Consider the following 18,515-nt stretch of genomic DNA (forward strand, 5'->3'; position numbering starts at 1 on the left):
AGGATTCCAGATAACTGAGCTTCTCCTCATATACTTCAAGAAATCTTTAAAAATATCCATTTCTAGCACTATCACCATAAAAAGGCATTGCAGTGATTAGATAATACATCTGATCTACAAACAAAGCTAGTATTAAATATAGCTCCCTGAACTTAAGAGTTCAGAAGAGAAGAAGGGAAAGAAGTCTGCCACCTAGTGCATCCTCTAATTGTGTGTGAGGGAAGAGCAGAGATACTTTTCCTCCTCCTTGCAACACTTAAATCTCTCAGGATCCTATTTATTACTGTCTCCCTTGTATCCTTGACCCCTGACAAAACTCTCCTTGAAGAAACTGGATCAGAAGTGGGAATACGGGCAACATAAGACCAATAAGGAATCTTAAGATTTCTGTTATCTTACCTCACACTAGGTATCACTATAAAACGAACTGCTAAAGAAAACTCAACTGTGGTTCTCAATACTTTAGGAAGAGTATTAGCAGAATTTCATTCATGTTAGACCCATTTTTTTCAGATAAATGTTTTAGTATAAATAAAATGTTATTTTTAAGCGCTGAAAGACTGACTAAACTGAGAACTCATTTTTAAGAATTAACAATATACTCTTCTTATGAGCGTCTGTAGGTGGTGCAAATGGTTAAGCACTCGCTTACGAAGGTCCCTAGGTGGTACAAACAATCCGCACTTAACTGCTAACCTACAGGCTGGCAATTTAAACTCTCCCAGGGGTACTGTGAAAGAAAGGCCTGCAGCTCTGCTTCCGTTAAGGTTACAACCAAGAAAACCCTATGGAGCAGTTATGCTCTGTAACACATGGGGTCACCATGAGTCAGAACTGACTCGACAACAACGGGTTTGTTTGTTTTTGTTTACCAACCCAAAGGTTGGTGATTCGAATCCACGAGGTGGGCATCTCAAAAGAAAGGTCTTGCAATCTACTTCAGAAAGATCACAGCCACTGAAACCCTATGTGCAGATCTGCTCTGAAGCACTTGAGGTCACCATGAGTCAGAATCAACTCAATGGCAACTGGTTTAGTTCTTACTTTTTATGGTATCCCTACTGAATTCGGAAATGTTGCTCATGATAAAAATAATCCAAAAATCTGCAATATCTGAGTAGAGTGAAAATTTGGGGGCATATAAGGAGACACATTAACGAAATGTCAACTATCATTCAGTATCTCTGTTTAAATGCCTATTACATATTTAAATGTTTAAAATGTTAGGTCCCTAAAAAAGGATGTCTCTTGAAAACAGGAGTTGGAGTTCATAGATTACTCCTGTACAAAGTGTTAAAGACAATATTTGACAAAAAGGCAGTACAAATATCAGCAAGAAAAGAGAAAATTTGTTAAGGTCTGACCATATTCCTGTATGGTTTGTTTTTCTGCTGGATTCTGAAGAGAGAAAAAGCAAAAACTAGAAATAAAAAAAAATAACTTGGGAGAATAAGTGAGACTGTTTAAGTTAAAAACGTTTCCTAACAGAAAAATTTCAAAATGTTTTAATTCAACCAAAACCATTTGACAAGGAGATTTGACAAACCAAGCTGTACTAGAAACTGCATCCCTAAAGCACCAGAGCCTTCCAGGGCTTTTAAAGCTATCAAAAAGTTCAGGGAATTATCACAGTATGTCTACCATAGTACCTTTCAATTAGGAAGCATTCTGTTACTATGTGACAAATGTCACAGGGAAAAAAATTGAAGAGGAAGTAGAAGTTTAATGAATAAGGATATATTCTTTCAATAATGAATCATACATATCTAGGTCATAGAGTACCATGAAATTTTAGAACTAGAAGGGATTAAAAATAAAGTCCAATTCCTAATCTACTGATGAGAAAAAATTAAAGTTCACAAGAGTGAAAATATAAACAAAAAAACAAAATAAGAAGAAATAAGCTGCTGAGAAAAAAAAGAGAAGCAGTACAGTTAAGAACAAGGACTTTGGAGTCAGACAAACATAGGCTCAGATTCTGATTTCAGCACCTAAAAGCTATATAACCTTGGGCAAGTTACTATAATTTCTGTCTCTTACCCTTTACCTCATCTCTCAAATGGGGAGAAGAAGATCTACCATGTGGAGTTGTTAGGACTAAATAACAGATGTAAAAGAGCACAATTCTTGGCACACAGTAAGTACACAATAAATAGAAATCCACTTTAACTTTTATGTTTTTCAAATCTTGCTGAAAATTATGAACTGTTCTTTCAAATACAGTGATTATTATGCTCTGCAATCTTGATGAAAATAATAGTCTATTAGAAAAGTTTATAACTGAATAGTTAGCAATGTCTATAGGATGCCCAGCTCCTCATAAGACAAAGCCATAGCTAGAACACCTTTTATTACTTCCAACTTATTCAACTGGAGTACATAAAGGAAGCACAGAACTCTGTGTGACAGTCTTACAGAACACAAATCTATAAAGTGATAGGTAAGTTCATAATACCTAAATTGTCTTTTGGAGTACAACTACATAAATTAGCACTGCCATGGAAATTCCAGAGCTAGCCAGAATTTCAAATGATTCTGAATTTTCACAATGAACATATGAAGCTATATATTTCACCTCTCATACTATCTTAATCTGGAAGGAAAGACTAAAGTTGTCATTTCACATAGCCTAACCAATCTGTTTTGCCTAAGTATTTAAACAATAGCAATAAGTAAAATAGAACTTGTTTAACTTTACTAACATTATGAAATCACACTTCAGAATAAATATGCTAAACCAAAGCAGAAAAAGAGCAAAAAATATGACAACTCAGTAAAGGAATGAATTTTGAAATGCAATGAAATATAGCAGAAAGTAAACTGGCCTGAGAAGTAGTAATCATTTACTGATTTTATCTCTGCATTGTTATTCTCTCTGGCCATTAATTTTCTCAATTACAAATCGGGGGTTTCTTTCCTGCTTAAGTAGCAAGATGTCAATCCCTCTCACTGAGTTTAACACAGATGCTATACTCTGAGGTTCAAGTAATTTAACAAATGATAGGAGCTTTGAGAAACTGCTAAGAGCTATTAATACACAACTTCATGTCAAGAAGACGTGAAATCTTTTTAAGAAATGAAATCCTTGTTAAAAGATAACAATCATGTGCTAAAAAAAAGCTGTAAGAAAATAAGCAAAAAATATATAATACTGATTTAGTTTTCATTTTGTTGTAATTCTAGATTAATGTCTTTGTAAAATTGTTATGTGACATTTTAAGCGAGCTCTCAAAAATTCACTCTTGTCCCAAGAGATATAATTCAAAATATACCTTTTATAATCAGTGTGTAAAGCTATATAGAGAACAAAAAAAAAATGAATTTTTGAATAACTTTTTTATGGAGATTCACAGATTTTCTAAATCTGCTCTTTTCTTTTACTTAGCTAAATTTTAAGTGAATAAATTATCACTCAACTATAATATTACTGGTTTAAAGACATTTTAAGGTGAAAGGAATACGGTAGTATCCAAAAGTCTTATCATTACAATATCTGTAATATGCAACTTTTTAAAACTTCAAACATACGCCAATGTAAAAAGAAATGAATAAATATAATAATTACACCACTTAGGAGAATTCCAAAAACTAGGAGCTAACTCTTCGCAACAGTCTATGGGTACATTGCCTCGTTTCCATATTTCTCTAACTATCTCCGGTGTCAATTGACTGGAGGCAGAAGGAAGATGGTATACCTTCTCCAAAGCCTCATACATAAGTCCCTTTCTTGCCTATTGATCAAGGTTTATAAATGTTTGGAAATTTCCCAGGAGAACAGATATGAACCACATATGGAGATAGGACATGACTAAAATGTGGTTTACTTATCTGAAAAGAAATTTGTGTATTTCAAATACTGTTAGTTTGACATTTTCGAAAACTCTTGACCCTTCTCTTCACTATTTAACAAGATTGATTTGGACCACGTGTTTTTATTTTTCTTATTTTCAATCTTATTCAGAAATTTAAAGGCCAAACTGCTCTCAAATAAAAGGCAAAGTGCTTAGATCACAACCTTTAGATCTCAGACTGCAAATTACTAACAAAATATGATTTCTGGGACTGAATGAGTAATTGTGTTTTTCTCAACAGTTAAACCTTAAGATAAAATTTAAAGATGAAACTGAAAACCAAAAATAAATTTTTCTCCCTTTCATCCTCCTGAAATAATTTCTAGCTAGGTAAGAATGAAAATAAGACAAAAAGCCTCATGTCAAAGTTATCTGAGATTGAAGAAAGCCTAAGGCCCTGTTCCAGATAGCAAGTCTCAGATAGAAGACACCTATCCAAAGTCATACCCTAAGAGTTCTCCAATTTCCTTATTTGAAACTTATAACTTCTCTTTTCCTACTTATCACCAAAATTACAGAGCAAATAATTGGTTTTGATTTGGTTAGCAGCCAAACACTTAACCACTGTGCCACCAGGGCTCCAATTTCAGTCAGAGTCTGGAGATGTAACTCTAGTAAGAAGCCAACTCTTTTATTCAGTGAACATTTATTGAGCATTTAGTATGTGCCCAGTACTGTGCCATGTAGTAGGAATAAAGGAAGAATAAGAAATAAAATCCCGTCATGAAGCTTACTGTCAGGAGGGAGGAACGGAAAAGCACAAAATACCGTGATGAGTGCTGTGATATATGAATAGGCTGCTTACGAAGACAAAGAAAGGGATCACATGCAGATTGGGGGGGGGAGGTGTGGTCAAGGAAAGCTTCCCAAGAAGGTAACAATGAAGCTCAGTATTAAAAACCAGCAGAAGTCAGTAAAACGGAAAAGGAAGATTGTTTGCAGAATAAAAGAACAAACAGTATGAGCTCAGAGGCATAAAACAGCATTAAAAATTAAGTGAGCTAACAACACTTCAGAGCCCTGGTGGCACAGTAGTTAAGAGCTCAGGTTACCAACCAAAAGGTCAACAGTTCGAACCCACCAGCTGCTCCTTGAAAACCCTATAGGGCAGTTCTACTCGGTACTATAGGGTTGCTATGAGTCTGAATCGACTCGACGGCAACAGGTTTGGTTTTGGTTTTTCGGTTTATTAGCAGAGTTGTGAGAATTTTCGTTTTCTTCATGGTCATGTGTAATTCATACTAAAGGCTGTAATCTTTGACCATCACCATTAAGCACTTCAAATCATCTTCATTTTCGGTAAGCAACACAATGAGAACAACACTTTCATAAGTCTGAGGCACAGTGTTAATATGAAGGAGTGGAGAGAGGGGCTAGGGACAGACAAAGATGAGATGATTAAGGATCTTGTGTGCCAAACTAAGGAGTCTGAACATTATCCTAAGGGTTATGTGGAGCCACAAAACGATGTTAAACTGGAGTGACAAAAAGGTCTACCTTTTAGAATGAATACTTTGGCAACAATATAGATAATAAACCAAAAAGAAAAAAAAGAACTATGCACAGGAAGCCCCATCAAGTTACTACTGTAGTAAGAAAGGCACAAAGTTCTTAGGCCTTGAACTGAGGCAGTGGCAATAAAGATGGAAAGGAGATAATATTAAGACAGATTTAAGGGGTAGAAATAACTTTGTTTTTGTTAGCTGCCACAGAGTCTGCTCTGAACGAAACATTACCCAGTCCTGTGCCATATTCATGATGGTTGGTAAGTTAAGTCCATTGTTGTGGCTACTGTGTCAATCCATCTCCTCGAGGGTTTCTCTCATTTTTTTACTGACCCTCCACTTTACCAAACATGATGTCCTTTTCTAGCAATTGGTCTTTCATGATGGCATGTCCAAAGTTAAGTCCCAAAGTTTCCCCATCCTCACTTCTAGGGTTCATTCTGATCGTATTTCTTCTAAGACTAACTTGTTTGTCCATCTGAAAGTCCAATAGTCTTAACCAATACCACAATTCAAATGCATCAATTCTTCTGTCTTCCTTTTACATTCTGTTGTTTTCACATGCATGTAAGGCAATTAAAAATACTATGACTTGGGTCAGGTGCACTTTAGTCATCTAAGTGACATCTTTGCTTTTTAAAATTTTAAAGATATCTATTGTAGATTTGTCCAATGTAACATGTTTGATTTCCTGACTACTGCTTCCACAGACACTGACATGAAATCCTTGACAACTTCTGTTGTTATCCATTTATTGCGATGCTGTTTATTAGTTGGTGCAGTGGTTAAAAGTTCAGCTACTAACCAAAAGGTCGGAAGTTTGAATCCACTAGCTGATCCTTGGAAAATCTATGGGACAGTTCTACTCTGTCCTATAAGGTCACTATGAGTAGGAATCAACTCAATGGCAATGGCTTTGGTTTTTTTTTTTTTGGTTTTGTTTATTAGTCCAGTTGTGAGAAATTTCGTTTTCTTCATGATCATGTGTAATTCATACTAAAGGCTGTCATCTTTGACCTTCACCATTAAGTGCTTCAAATCATCTTCATTTTTGGCAAGCAAGGCTGTGTCATCTGTATATCTCAGGTTGTTAATGAGTCTTCTCCCAGTTCCATGTTCTTTTTCATACAGTCCAGTTTCATGAATTACTTGTTCAGCATACAGACTGAATCACTAAGGTGAAAGGATACAACCCTGTCACACACCTTTTCCAATTTGAAACCATGCAGTAGCTCCTTGTTCTGTTTGAACAACTGCCTCTTAACCCATATACAGGTTTTACATGAGCACAATTAAAGTCTTCTGTAATTCCCATTCTTGATAATGTTATCCATAACTTGTTATGATCCACACAGTAGAATGCTTTCCTGTAGTCGATAAAACACAGGTAAACATCTTTCTGGTATTCTCTGCTTTCGACAAAGATCTGTCTGACATCAGCAACGATATCCCTAGTTCCATGTTCTCTTCTGAATTGAGCTTGAACTTCTGACAGTCAATGTATGGCTACAGACATTTTTTAATTATCTTCAGCAAAATTTTGCTAGCATGTGATAATGACATTGTTCGAAAATTTGTGCATTCCACTGATTGCCTTTCTTTGGAATGGGGGACAAACATGGATCTCTTCCAGTCAGCTGGCCAGGAAGCTGTCTTCTAATTTCTTCACATGAACTAGTAAGCACTTCCAGCATTACATCCATGTGTTGAAGTATCTCAATTGGTATTGTGTCAACTCCTGGAGTCTTTTTTTTCACCAATGTGCAGCTTGATCTTCTTCCTTCAGGATCAGCAGTTCTTGATCATATGCTACCTCTTGAAATGGCTGAACATCAACTAATTCACTTTGGTACGGTGACTGTGTATTCCTTCCATCTTCTTTCAACGCTTCCAGCATCATTCAATTTTCTGTGCAAAGAATCCTTCAGTAATGAAACTCCAGGCTTGAATTTTCTCTTCAGTTCTTTCAGCTTGAGAAATGCTGATCATATTCTTCTCTTTTGGTTTCTAACTCCATGTCTTTACACAATTCATCAAAATACTTTGCCCTGTCTTCTCCAGCCACCCCTTGAAATCTTCTGTTCAGCTCTCTTCCATTCACTTTAGCTACTCTGTGCTTAAGAAAAAGTTTCAGAGTCTCTTCTAACATCCACTTTGGACTTTTACTTCTTTCCCATCTTTTTCAGTTTGTTTTTATTTTATTTTTTGTTGTTGTTGTTGAGACTATATACAGCAAAACTTACACCAATTCAATAATTTCTACATGTACAATTCAGTAACATTTATTACATTTTTCAAGTTGTACAACCATCCTCACCCTCTTTCCCAAATTGTTCCTCCTCCATTAACATACACTCACTGCCCCCTAAGTTTCCTATGTAATCTTTGGAGTTGCTTGTCAGTTTGATCCCACAAAGTTAGTTCTTAAAAGAACACAATGATCAAGACAGACATTCTTTACTAATTAAGCTAAACTACTGTTTGGTTTAAAGAAGATTTCAGGCAATATTTTTGGTTTAAAGTTTAAAGATAATCTCAGAAAAGAAAAGATTTTATCAGGGCATTAGTTTCAGGGATTCATCCAGCTTCCATGGCTCCAGTAAGTCTGGAATCCATGAGAATTGTTCTGCATTTCACCTTTTGATCAACATTCTTCTATAGAGTCTTTCATCAAAACATTCAGTAATGGTAGCCAGGCACCATCTGGTTATTCTGGTCTTATGGAAAGGAGACAGTTATTCACAGAGGCAGTTAGTCATACATTGATTTCCTCCTCCTATTCCTGACTTTCCTTCTTCCTCTACTGCTCCAGGTAAATAGAAACCAATTATTGGACCTTGGATGGCCGCTTGCAACCTTTTAAGACCCCGGGCAGTACGCAACAAACTAGGGGGTGTAACAGAAGAATTAAACACAACATTAGGCCGATTAATGGGTTATAAGGTCAGTCACAGGATGACAGAACTGATGCGCTTGCTGTCATCTGAATGATGAATTTTCTTTCTACCATTTGCAGGAGAGAATGTTAAAGCTTCTTTTCACATGAAACCATGACCCTAAACCTCCAAACCAAGAAACTCAATCCCATGAGGTGTTTGCCTGTACATAAGCAGCCTCCGCAGCTATTCTTTTTTTGTTGCTGTTGTTGTAGATATATCTATCACACCAAACCAAACCCACTGTCATCAAGTTGATCACTCATAGTGATCCTATAGGACAGAGTAGAATTGCCCCATAGGGTTTCCAAGGAGCAGCCGGTGGATTCAAACTGCCACTTTTCTGGTTAGCAGCCGAGCTCTTAACCACTGTACCACCAGAGCTCTATCTATCACACATTTGCCAATTCTACTTTTCACAGGTGTCAATTTATTGACATCAATTTCATTAATCGCCTGTGCAACCCTTAATCAATGTGATTTTTTTATCACTGTAAACCAAAACTCAGTGATCCATAAGCAATAACTCTTCTTTTCCTGCTTTCTCTGTCTTTTTAATGACCTTTTCCGTTTTCCTGTATGATGCCTGTGATGTCTACCCACAACTCTTCTGGTCTTTGGTCTTTAGTGTTCAGTGCATCAAATCTATTCTTGAGATTGTCTCTAAATTCAGGTAAGAGGTGTTCAAGGTCCTATTTTGGCTCTCTTGGACTTGGTTTGATTTTGTTTAGGTTCAACTTACACTTGCACATGAACAACTGATGGTCTGTTTCACAGTCAGCCCCTGGTTTTGTCTTAACTGATTATATTAAGCTTCTCCATCATCTCTTTCTATAGAGACATAGTCAGTTTGATTCCTGTGTAATCCATCCAGTGAGCTCTATGTGTATAGTTGTTGATTATGTTATTGAAAATAAATATTTCTGATGAACAAGTCGTTAGTCTTACAGAATTCTATCATGTGACCTCTGGCATTGTTTCTATCATCAAAGCCGTATTTTCCAAATAAAGATCCTTCTTTATTTCCATCTTTCCCATTCCAATCAGCAGTAATTATACATGCATCTTGATTTCACCAGTTCGTAAAAATCTTCAATTTCTTCATCTTTGTCATTCATGGCTGGTGCATAAATCTGTGTAACAGTCATATTTACTGATCTTCCTGGTAGGCATATGGTCAGTAACATATCACAGACTGCACTGCACTTCAGGATAGATCTCAAAATGTTCTTTCTAATAATGAATGCAACACCATTCCTCTTTAATATGTCATTACCGGCATAGTAGACCATATAACTGTCAAAAAAAATGGCTCAGCTCACCAATACCTAGGTTATCAATCTTCAGGTGTTTCATTTCATTTTTGACGACTTCCAATTTTCCTTGATTCATACTTGATACATTCCACATTCTGATTACTAATAAATTTTTGAGGCTGTTACTTCTCATCTTGGGTCATGCCATATCAGGAAATGAAGGTCCCGAAGGCTTGTCATTAAGGTTGACTCTACTTTGAGGAGGTAGCTCTTTTCTAGTCATACTCTGAATTCCTTCCAACCGGGAAGGCTCATCTTCTAGCACTATATCAGGCAAAATTCTGTTGCTATACATAAGGTTTTCATTGGCTAATTTTCTGAAGTAGATCGCCAGGCCTTTCTTCCTATTGTCTTAGTCTGCAAGCTCCACTGAAACCTGTCTGTCCACCATGGCTGAACCTGCTGGTATGTGAAATACCAGTGGCAGAGCTTCCAGCCTCATACCAATACACAAGGTACCACAGTACAACAAACTAACAGGTAAATAAATGATAACACGTGAAGGGTAAGGAAAATAGAGGAGCCAAGGACAATTCACAAGTTGTAATTTGAAGAACTAGATGTAGGAGGGAGTCATTCATTCAGATACAGAACAAGTTTGAGAACAAAGATGATGCACTCATTTTTTAACAAGCTGAGTTTGGACACCTGGAGTTTGGGAAAGAGGTCTGGACAAGCCGGTCATTCGCCCCAGGAAGTGGAGGAAAAAAACAGAAAACAGCAAAAAAAACAAATTCATATGTTTTGGGGGCTCTTTATTTCACATTATGTTTAAATTTTATCATTATCTAGTGGCTAACAATTTCTGGTAGGAAGAACTATTCTTTTGAAACGATAGAATGTCACACTGTTATAAGGTCAGTCACAGGATGAGGGAACTGATGCGCTTGTTGTCATCTGAATGATGAATTTTCTTTCTACCATTTGCAGGAGAGAATGTTAAAGCTTCCTTTCACAAAAGTCAAAGGAATTGAAAGAGCCATTCCTTTAACTGCCCCTTTATTTAGATCTATCAGCATAAAAAGGGAATAATTCACCTGTGCTGAGAAGGAATAGAATCCAGCAAAATGATAACAAATTACTTCATAAATTACTGATGCTAAGTTGTCTGACTCCAAGATTTAGGTGCTTTAGAAAGTTAGATTTACATATCAGGTATGATCTAGTAAGAAACATCTCATAAAACTTAGCTTTTTAGCTATTTACTGTTTTTTTAAAAGACTTGTCCTTTTTTAGAACATTATGTTTAGATGTTCTGATGGAATTAAAAATTAACTGTTGAAAGTTAGCAGTTTTTATCTATGCCTTAGCTTAAAGCACCTATATGATGTCACTCAAAATTATAGATCATATAACCGAAGTACTGTCTAGATAATGACAGATAATTCTAACTGAAAGCAAAGTACTTCCTCCCCACCCCCCCAAAAAATTCTTTAACTGTAAATGTAAATATACACAGTGAAATACTTTCTTACAGATCACAAGTTTCTAGAGCTAATTCTCAGTTTTCAGCTCCAAACTCCACAGACAAGTCTATTTAAAAATATAAGCCTAAATTGGTCTTGTTTGCTTTCAAAATTAAACTAAATATTGACTATTAAAATTCTAGGGGCAATATTTCAATATCATCTCCTTTTTTAAAAATACATGTAAAATATAAGAAAGCTCATAAGTCAAAGGTAGTTAGAACTTCGATAACATTTTAAAGCTATATTAAAGGTGGAGAAAAAAACAAGTATCTATATCTATATATACATCTTCATTTTATATCATAAATGAATTCCTAAAGAGATGAGTACATGGATCAAATTATTATAAAGTAAGTTAAATGCATGAAAGATACTTGTTTTTAAAAATAATTCCATGTCAATCCATTTAATAAAGTGCAAAACCATCCTCTAACTATCTAAATTGATACTGTCAGCTTTAAGACTGCTTAGAATGGGGGCACACATGTATATGCATATTTTCTTAAAATCATTTCCAACAATATTATTTTTCAGAGTATTAGATTTATATTATTTCAAATGTGGTAAGCTAAACAAAATACTGAACAACATACCTTTCAGATAAATTAAGGCTTTGGTGAAGAGGTTCTAATTTTTGACATGCCTCTAGGTTGTCAACAGATGTCGAAGGCAAGGAGTCTGAATGCACCTTGTTGGCATCACATAAATTAGCATCGTTTCTAGGTAGGGTCTTTCTGAATTTTCGTCCTAAATCCGTCCATAGGACATTCGTCAACATAACTTTGAGTTGCCTGTTACACACATAAATAATTAATACATACAGTACTAAACATTGTATAATACATGAATTCATCACAAACCATAAGAAATGAAACCTTCAAATTTCAGTCCTTCAAGTAATAATAGTAAATCTCTTAAGTAAAAAAATTTGCCTAACCATTCTCAAATATACACTAAAAAGTAAAGTCTGTTCTACTTAAATTGGGATTTTCTTCAGAATTCTGTTTGGCAGACTACAACTGTGGTTAAACACATGTATAGTTGTTAGATTCCTGGCAGCCCATCTATGCCTATCAGCACTGCTAGTAGTGGAAGGACAATATATGTCTGCACATCTCATCACAAAGGCAAACTCTTCCTGTACTAAAAATATTCTTGTTTTAGCATTTGTTGATTCAGAAAGAATCATTAAAACTAAGAGCACAATAGTACATCATCTACAGTTTTAAGCCTACACAGTCAAGTATATAGACTTAATTTTATCTTATTCCTAAAAATAGGTCAATTTAAAACATTTACTTTTATAAAACATTTATTTTAATATCAACTTCAGAAGGAAGACTAATAAATGGAAGCAGTTCCAGTTTTTTGCCTCATCTTATTTTGACCATCTGATCATTCAATATAGCTTTATGACAAAACTTGAAGAACTGTGTTCAGGTCCACAACCATAGCATATAGATAATCTGAAGTTTTACAGTGGTATAAACTGGCTACCAAGTTGACTAGAAACAATATCAAATGAGGAATGGCTGAAAGAAATGGAAATGTTTAGTCAGAAATGTGACTATTTTACTCACTAGTAAGCAGTTTCAGGCATTTTTTTCTTTGCTTGTTTAACAAACACAAGAATGTTAAAAAATAAAAAGCGAAATGCTCGCCTATGATAAGATAAAACAGGAGACCTCAGAGAAATCACTTGTTTGCACCAACCACTTTGGGCTATATCCCTGGACCATCTAAAAAGAGAAGGGTACAAGTCCTCAGACAAACATCCATACAAGGCACTGAAACTCCGAATATTTTTAATCCTAAAATAAATAAATACATAAAAGTTTAATTTATTGGTTTCAGAAAAATCATTAAAGACTAAAGAAATGAATGGCATCTCTAAGAATAAGAATAATTCATTCTTCACTCAACAAATACTTTCTTGAATACTTTCTAACAAACAACTATGCTAGGATCTGGAGATTCAGGAATGACAAGATAGAGTTCCTACCTTTGTGAGGTTACATTCTAGAGAAGAATTACCCAATTAATTACTTAACTACAATTGTGGTAAGTTAATATGGAAGAGAAGCAGGTACTTCTTCTGACCAGATCAGGAAAGGTTTTGTTGAGAATATGATCTTTAAGCTGAAATTTCAAAGAAGAATAGGCACTATCTACGGGAAATGAAGGGAAAGAGGTCCAAGAAGAGGGACAAAATGCAAATGCTCTCAAGTGAAAGAAGCCAGTTCAAAGAAATTAAAGAATGATGTGGCTCAAGTGCTTACACTGAAGAAGAAAACTGTACAAGGTAAAGACAAGCACTTGGGCAGTATATGTACGTACAGTCACGAGTTGCTTAATGTCCACAATAATGTTCTGTGAAACAAGATATTATGGGATCTGCACATTGTGCAAACACTACTTTATCTAAGATTTCAACAAATTCTGCTGCAGACTTCACATCAGCACTCACAGACTCATTGTCACATTATGCAGCGATAAACGCTGTTTGAAGCGCTTTAACCACCCAAAGCTAGCACTATACTTAATATCATTGTCTGGTCCTGCTTTTTCTTTAAGCATCTCGAACAAGCTTCGTGCGTTAGCAGTGATCATCAACGTGCTGAAAGGGATTCATTTCTGTGTTTGGTTCTCAATTTGCATCATTAGCAATTTCTCCATATGTGATATAGGTCCCTCTCACATTTTCACTACCCTTGTAGCTTTCACTGGAGCCGATCCTTTAACAGCTTGGAGAATTTTTTCATTTTTGAGGTTACATCTGCTATGTCCCATTCTCCAGTTAGGATTTCTGAATTCTATTACAACCTTATGGGACAATGGACGTATATGCAGTTGGACAATGCCTGAACAGATGTTATGGGGCACATGACTTTATATATGTGTACATACATATGTGTAAATGTGATACTCAAATGCATGTATAAAAGAAACTGAGAGAGGACAAATGTGGGAAAATGTTAACTGGTGATTCTAGATAAAGGGTGTGTGAGTGTTCACCGTACTCTTGACAAAATAATTCCATATCTGGGATTCTGTATTAAAGAAAATATGAAATATAGGGGGGAAAAGGTCATACACAAAGATATCCATCATGGTATTATATAGAACAGCAAAGAACAAAAAAACAATTTTAAATGCCCAGCAACAACAGAATGATTAAGTAACCATGATAAAGTTACTCAGTGGACTGGCATGTAGTCTCTTAAGTCTTTAAATTTTAAAGGGTGACTGCTTATCTCTGTGTAGTAAGACTGTGTGCCTTTTTTTTTTTCCTCTTTTTAATTGTCTTTTTTTCTAACTTATCTATAATAAGCATTATTTATATAAAGGAAAATGTCAATTTTTTTAAGGACTGGTAAATAGTTCATATTTACCTGGCCAAACATTATCAAATGACTAATGAAATGAGTAGATTTTTCTTTTTTTGTACTTCAGATGAAGGTATACAGAGCAAATTACTTTCTCATTAAACAACTAATACACATACTGTTTTGTGACATTGGTTGCCAACCCTACGACAGGTCAACACTCTCCCCTTCTCAACCTTGGGTTCTGCACTACCAACTTTCCTGTCTCCTCCTGCCTTCTCATCCTTGCCCCTGGGCTGGTGTGCCCATTTAGTCTCGTTTTGTTTTATGGGCCTTTAACCTTTGGCTGAACGGTGAACCTCAGGAGTGACTTCATTACTGAGTTAAAACGGTGTCCGGAGGCCATACTCTCAGGGTTTCTCCAGTATCTGTCAGACCAGTTTAAGTCTGGTCTTTTTTTGGGAGTTAGAATTTTGTTCTACATTTTTCTCCAGCTCTGTCTGGGACCCTCTATTGTGATCCCAGGCAGAGCAGTTGGTGGTGGTAGCCAGGTACCATCTAGTTGTGCTGGACTCAGTCCGAGGTAGTTGTGGTCCATTAGTCCTTTAGACTAATCTTTCCCTTGTGTCTTTGGTTTTCTTCATTCTCCCTTGCTCCAGACGAGGCTGAGACCAGTGGAATATCTTAGATGGCTGCTCACAACGTTTTAAGACCCCAGACGATACTCACCAAAGTAGGATGTAGAATAATTTCTTTATAAACTATGTTATGCCAATTGAGCTAGATGTTCCCCGAGCCCATGGTCCCCACGGCCCTCAGTCCAGTAATTTGGACCCTCAGAGAGTTTGGATGTGTCTATGAAACTCCCATGACACTGCCTTGGATAAACTGTGCTGACTTCCCCAGCATTGTGTACTGTCTTACCCTTCACCAAAGTTACCATTTATCTATTGTCTAGTTAGTGTTTTTCCCTCCCCATCCCTCCCCTCCCTAGTAACCATCAAAGACTGTTTCTTTCTGTGTGTAAATCACTGCATGAGGTTTTATAATAGTGGTCTCATACAATATTTGTCCTTTTGTGATTGACTTATTTCACTCAGCATAATGCCCTCCAGATTCATCCATGTTGTGAGATGCTTCACAGATTCATCATTGTTCTTTATCGTCGCATAGTACTCCATTGTGTGTATGTACCATAGTTTGTTTATCCATTCATCTGTTGATGGGCATCTAGGTTGTTTCCATCTTTTTCCTATTGTGAATAATGCTGCAGTAAACACAGGTGTGTATATGTCTATTCATCTGACGGTCGTTATTTCTCTAGGATATATTCCTAGGAGTGGGATAGCTGGATCGTATGGCATTTCTGTTTCTAGCTTTTTAAAGAAGCACCATACTGTTTTCCAAAATGACTGTACTATTTTACATTTCCACTAGCAGTTCATAAGAGTTTCAATCTTCCTGCAGCCTCTCCAATATTTGTTATTTTCTGTTTTTTTGATTTGTGCCAATAATGTTGGGGTGAGATGGTATCTCATCGTACTTTCGATTTGCATTTCTCTAACGGCTAATGATTGGGAACATTTCCTCATATGTCTGTTAGCCACCTAAATGTCTTCTCTGGTGAAGTATCTCTTCATATCCTTTGTCTATTTTTTAATTGGCTTATTTGTCTTTTTGTTGCAGAGGTGTTAGATTTTCCCATAGATTTTAGAGATTAGACCTTTGTCACATTTGTCATAGTCAAAAATTTTTTCCCAGTCTGCAGGTTCTCTTTTACTCTTTTGGTGAAGTCTTTTGATGAGCTTAAGTGTTTAATTTTTAGAAGATCCCAGTTATCTAGCTTATCTTCTGGTGTTTGGGTATTGTTAGTTATGGTTTGTACCCTATTTATGCCATATATTAGGGCCTCTAGTGTTGACCTTATTTTTTCTTCTATGATCTTTATAGTTTTTGGTTTTATATTTAGATCTTCGGTCCATTTTGAATTAGTTTTTGTCTATGGTGTGAGGTATGGGTCCCATTTCATTTTTTTGCAGATGGACATCCAGTTTTGCCAGCACCATTTATTAAAAAGACTGGCTTTTCCCCATTTAATGGACTTTGGGCCTTTGTCAAAGATCAGGTTACTGCAGGTGGATGGATTTACGTCTGAGTTCTTGATTTTCTTCCACTGGTCAATGTGTCTGTCGTTGTACCAGTACCAGGCTGTTTTGCTTACTGTAGCTGTATAGCAGGTTCTGAGGTAAGTAGATATTTTTTACAGTCAGGAAATGAGACTATGTTTTTATGAAGATTTAAAACTGCAGAACTACTGTATGACTTAGTAATTTTCTAAATAATTTGGGAAATTATTATCACAATAGTAATTTTAATAATCTTAAATATGAAAATATATAATGTTAGAAAAGCCATTTGTTTTCTATTCTGTACCCAGGTGGTGGTTACACGAGTATTTACCTTATAAAAATATATTAAATTATATACTGTAATTGAAAAAACCAAACCCACTGCCACTGAGTTGATTCCAACTGACAGCGATACATAATAAGAAATAATTCATTAAAAACTATCTGTCTTAGTTGTCTAGTGCTGCTACAACAGAAATATCACAAGTGGGTGGCTTCAACAAACAGAAGTTTATTCTCTCACAGTTTAGGAAGCTGCGAGTCCAAATTCAGGGCGTCAGCTCCAGGGGAACGCTTTCTCTCTCCGTTGGCTCTGGAGGAGATCCCTGTTATCAATCTTCCCCTGCTCTAGAAGCTTCTCAGCACAGGGACCCCAGGTTCAAAGGACGTGCACTCCTGGCTCTACTATCTTGGTGGTATGATGTCCCCCTGTCTCTCTGCTTGCTTCTCTCTTTTACATCCCAAAAGAGATTGGTTTAAGACACAACCTAATCTTGTAGATCGAATCCTGCCTCATTAACATAATTGCTGCTGATCCCACCTCATTAACAACACAGAGGAAAATCACATCAGATGACAAAATGGTGGGCAATCACACAATACTGGGAACTGTGGCCTAGGCAAGTTGACATACATTTTTGGGGGACACAATTCAATTCATAACACTATCTATTTCTCTTTAACTCATTTTTTTTGTAGGTGCATTATATTTCACCGTAACAACAAAGAGTAAAGGACAGCTAAAAAGAGAACAACAAGACAAGTATACTTTGCTATAATTTGGATAAAAATATTCATTAGGGTTACAACAACTTCAGGGACTCTAAAGAATAATCATCATTGGAGTCTGCCTTGGACTATACCTTCCCAGTACATTGATTTGCTACCTGGCAAATGCCCAAATGCTAATGCAAGAAGCTTTTGAGCAAGTCAGCTGGTATTTTAATATTAAAACCCTGGAACTTAACGCAAAAGACTACAATGCTCTGAGGTACCAAAGCACTAATTCAATGAATATTTTCAATCCATAACTCATTCATACAGCAGGAAAAATTGGATGGCTCTGCCGCCCTACTCTCCTTTCACACTCAATTTCTGCTACACTTCAAGTTTTCTTCTCACCTATTAATGAAAAATCTTCTTTTCCCTTGGAGGCTACCCATTTTAGCCTTGTTTCACTTGCATAGAGGGTTGGCTTCATGGGCTTGTGGCCTTCATAGCATATAGTGTCCTGAGCTCAAAAAGGACCCTCACTTAGTTTAATGTTCTGCTGTCACTGTCTTGAAATAATTAACGATTTCATCTTTGAAGTTGTGCTGAAGCTCATGGGACAATGGAGTATGCACATGAGCAGAGAAGATACGCTGCAGTGTGTGTGGCTGCAGTTCCTTGCTGCCCTGATCACACAGTGTTTGAGGATGCCCCATTCCTCTACACCATTCAAGGATGTGCAATGTGTGCAACATTCTGGTGGACCCACTGTGTGTGGGAGTTCAGCAAGATTCAAAACAAGAACAAGGTAAGCATATTACATTTATGACTAAGTGGGGGCACTGACAGCCCCAAGAGGTGACACTTTCCATTCGAACCAGGAATTGCTTCAAATGCAGTAAGAATGGAGACCTAAGAAACATGAATGGCCAAAGAATCCTATCATATCCTTTGCCATTAGACCTACTGTAGTAATGATTAACAAACTCACAA

General features: G+C 36.3%; 1 protein-coding gene across 5 annotated transcripts in view; it reads right to left on the reverse strand.

Moving 5' to 3' along the window:
• Positions 1-18,515, reverse strand: part of SENP7 (SUMO specific peptidase 7) — a 203,958-nt gene that overhangs the window by 108,335 nt on the left and 77,108 nt on the right. For 4 of the 5 annotated variants that reach the window (XM_023732870.1, XM_023732868.1, XM_023732869.1 and 1 more), the window contains one exon: positions 11,671-11,868. The exons of the other annotated variant lie outside the window; for it this stretch is intronic. In XM_023732870.1, the coding sequence (XP_023588638.1) occupies positions 11,671-11,868 (198 nt within the window). The remainder of the gene's footprint in view (positions 1-11,670; positions 11,869-18,515) is intronic. 5 annotated transcript variants of the gene reach the window in all.

This window comes from Trichechus manatus, unplaced genomic scaffold (genome assembly GCF_000243295.1).
Source record: "Trichechus manatus latirostris isolate Lorelei unplaced genomic scaffold, TriManLat1.0 scaffold00055, whole genome shotgun sequence".
Taxonomy (NCBI): domain Eukaryota; kingdom Metazoa; phylum Chordata; class Mammalia; order Sirenia; family Trichechidae; genus Trichechus; species Trichechus manatus.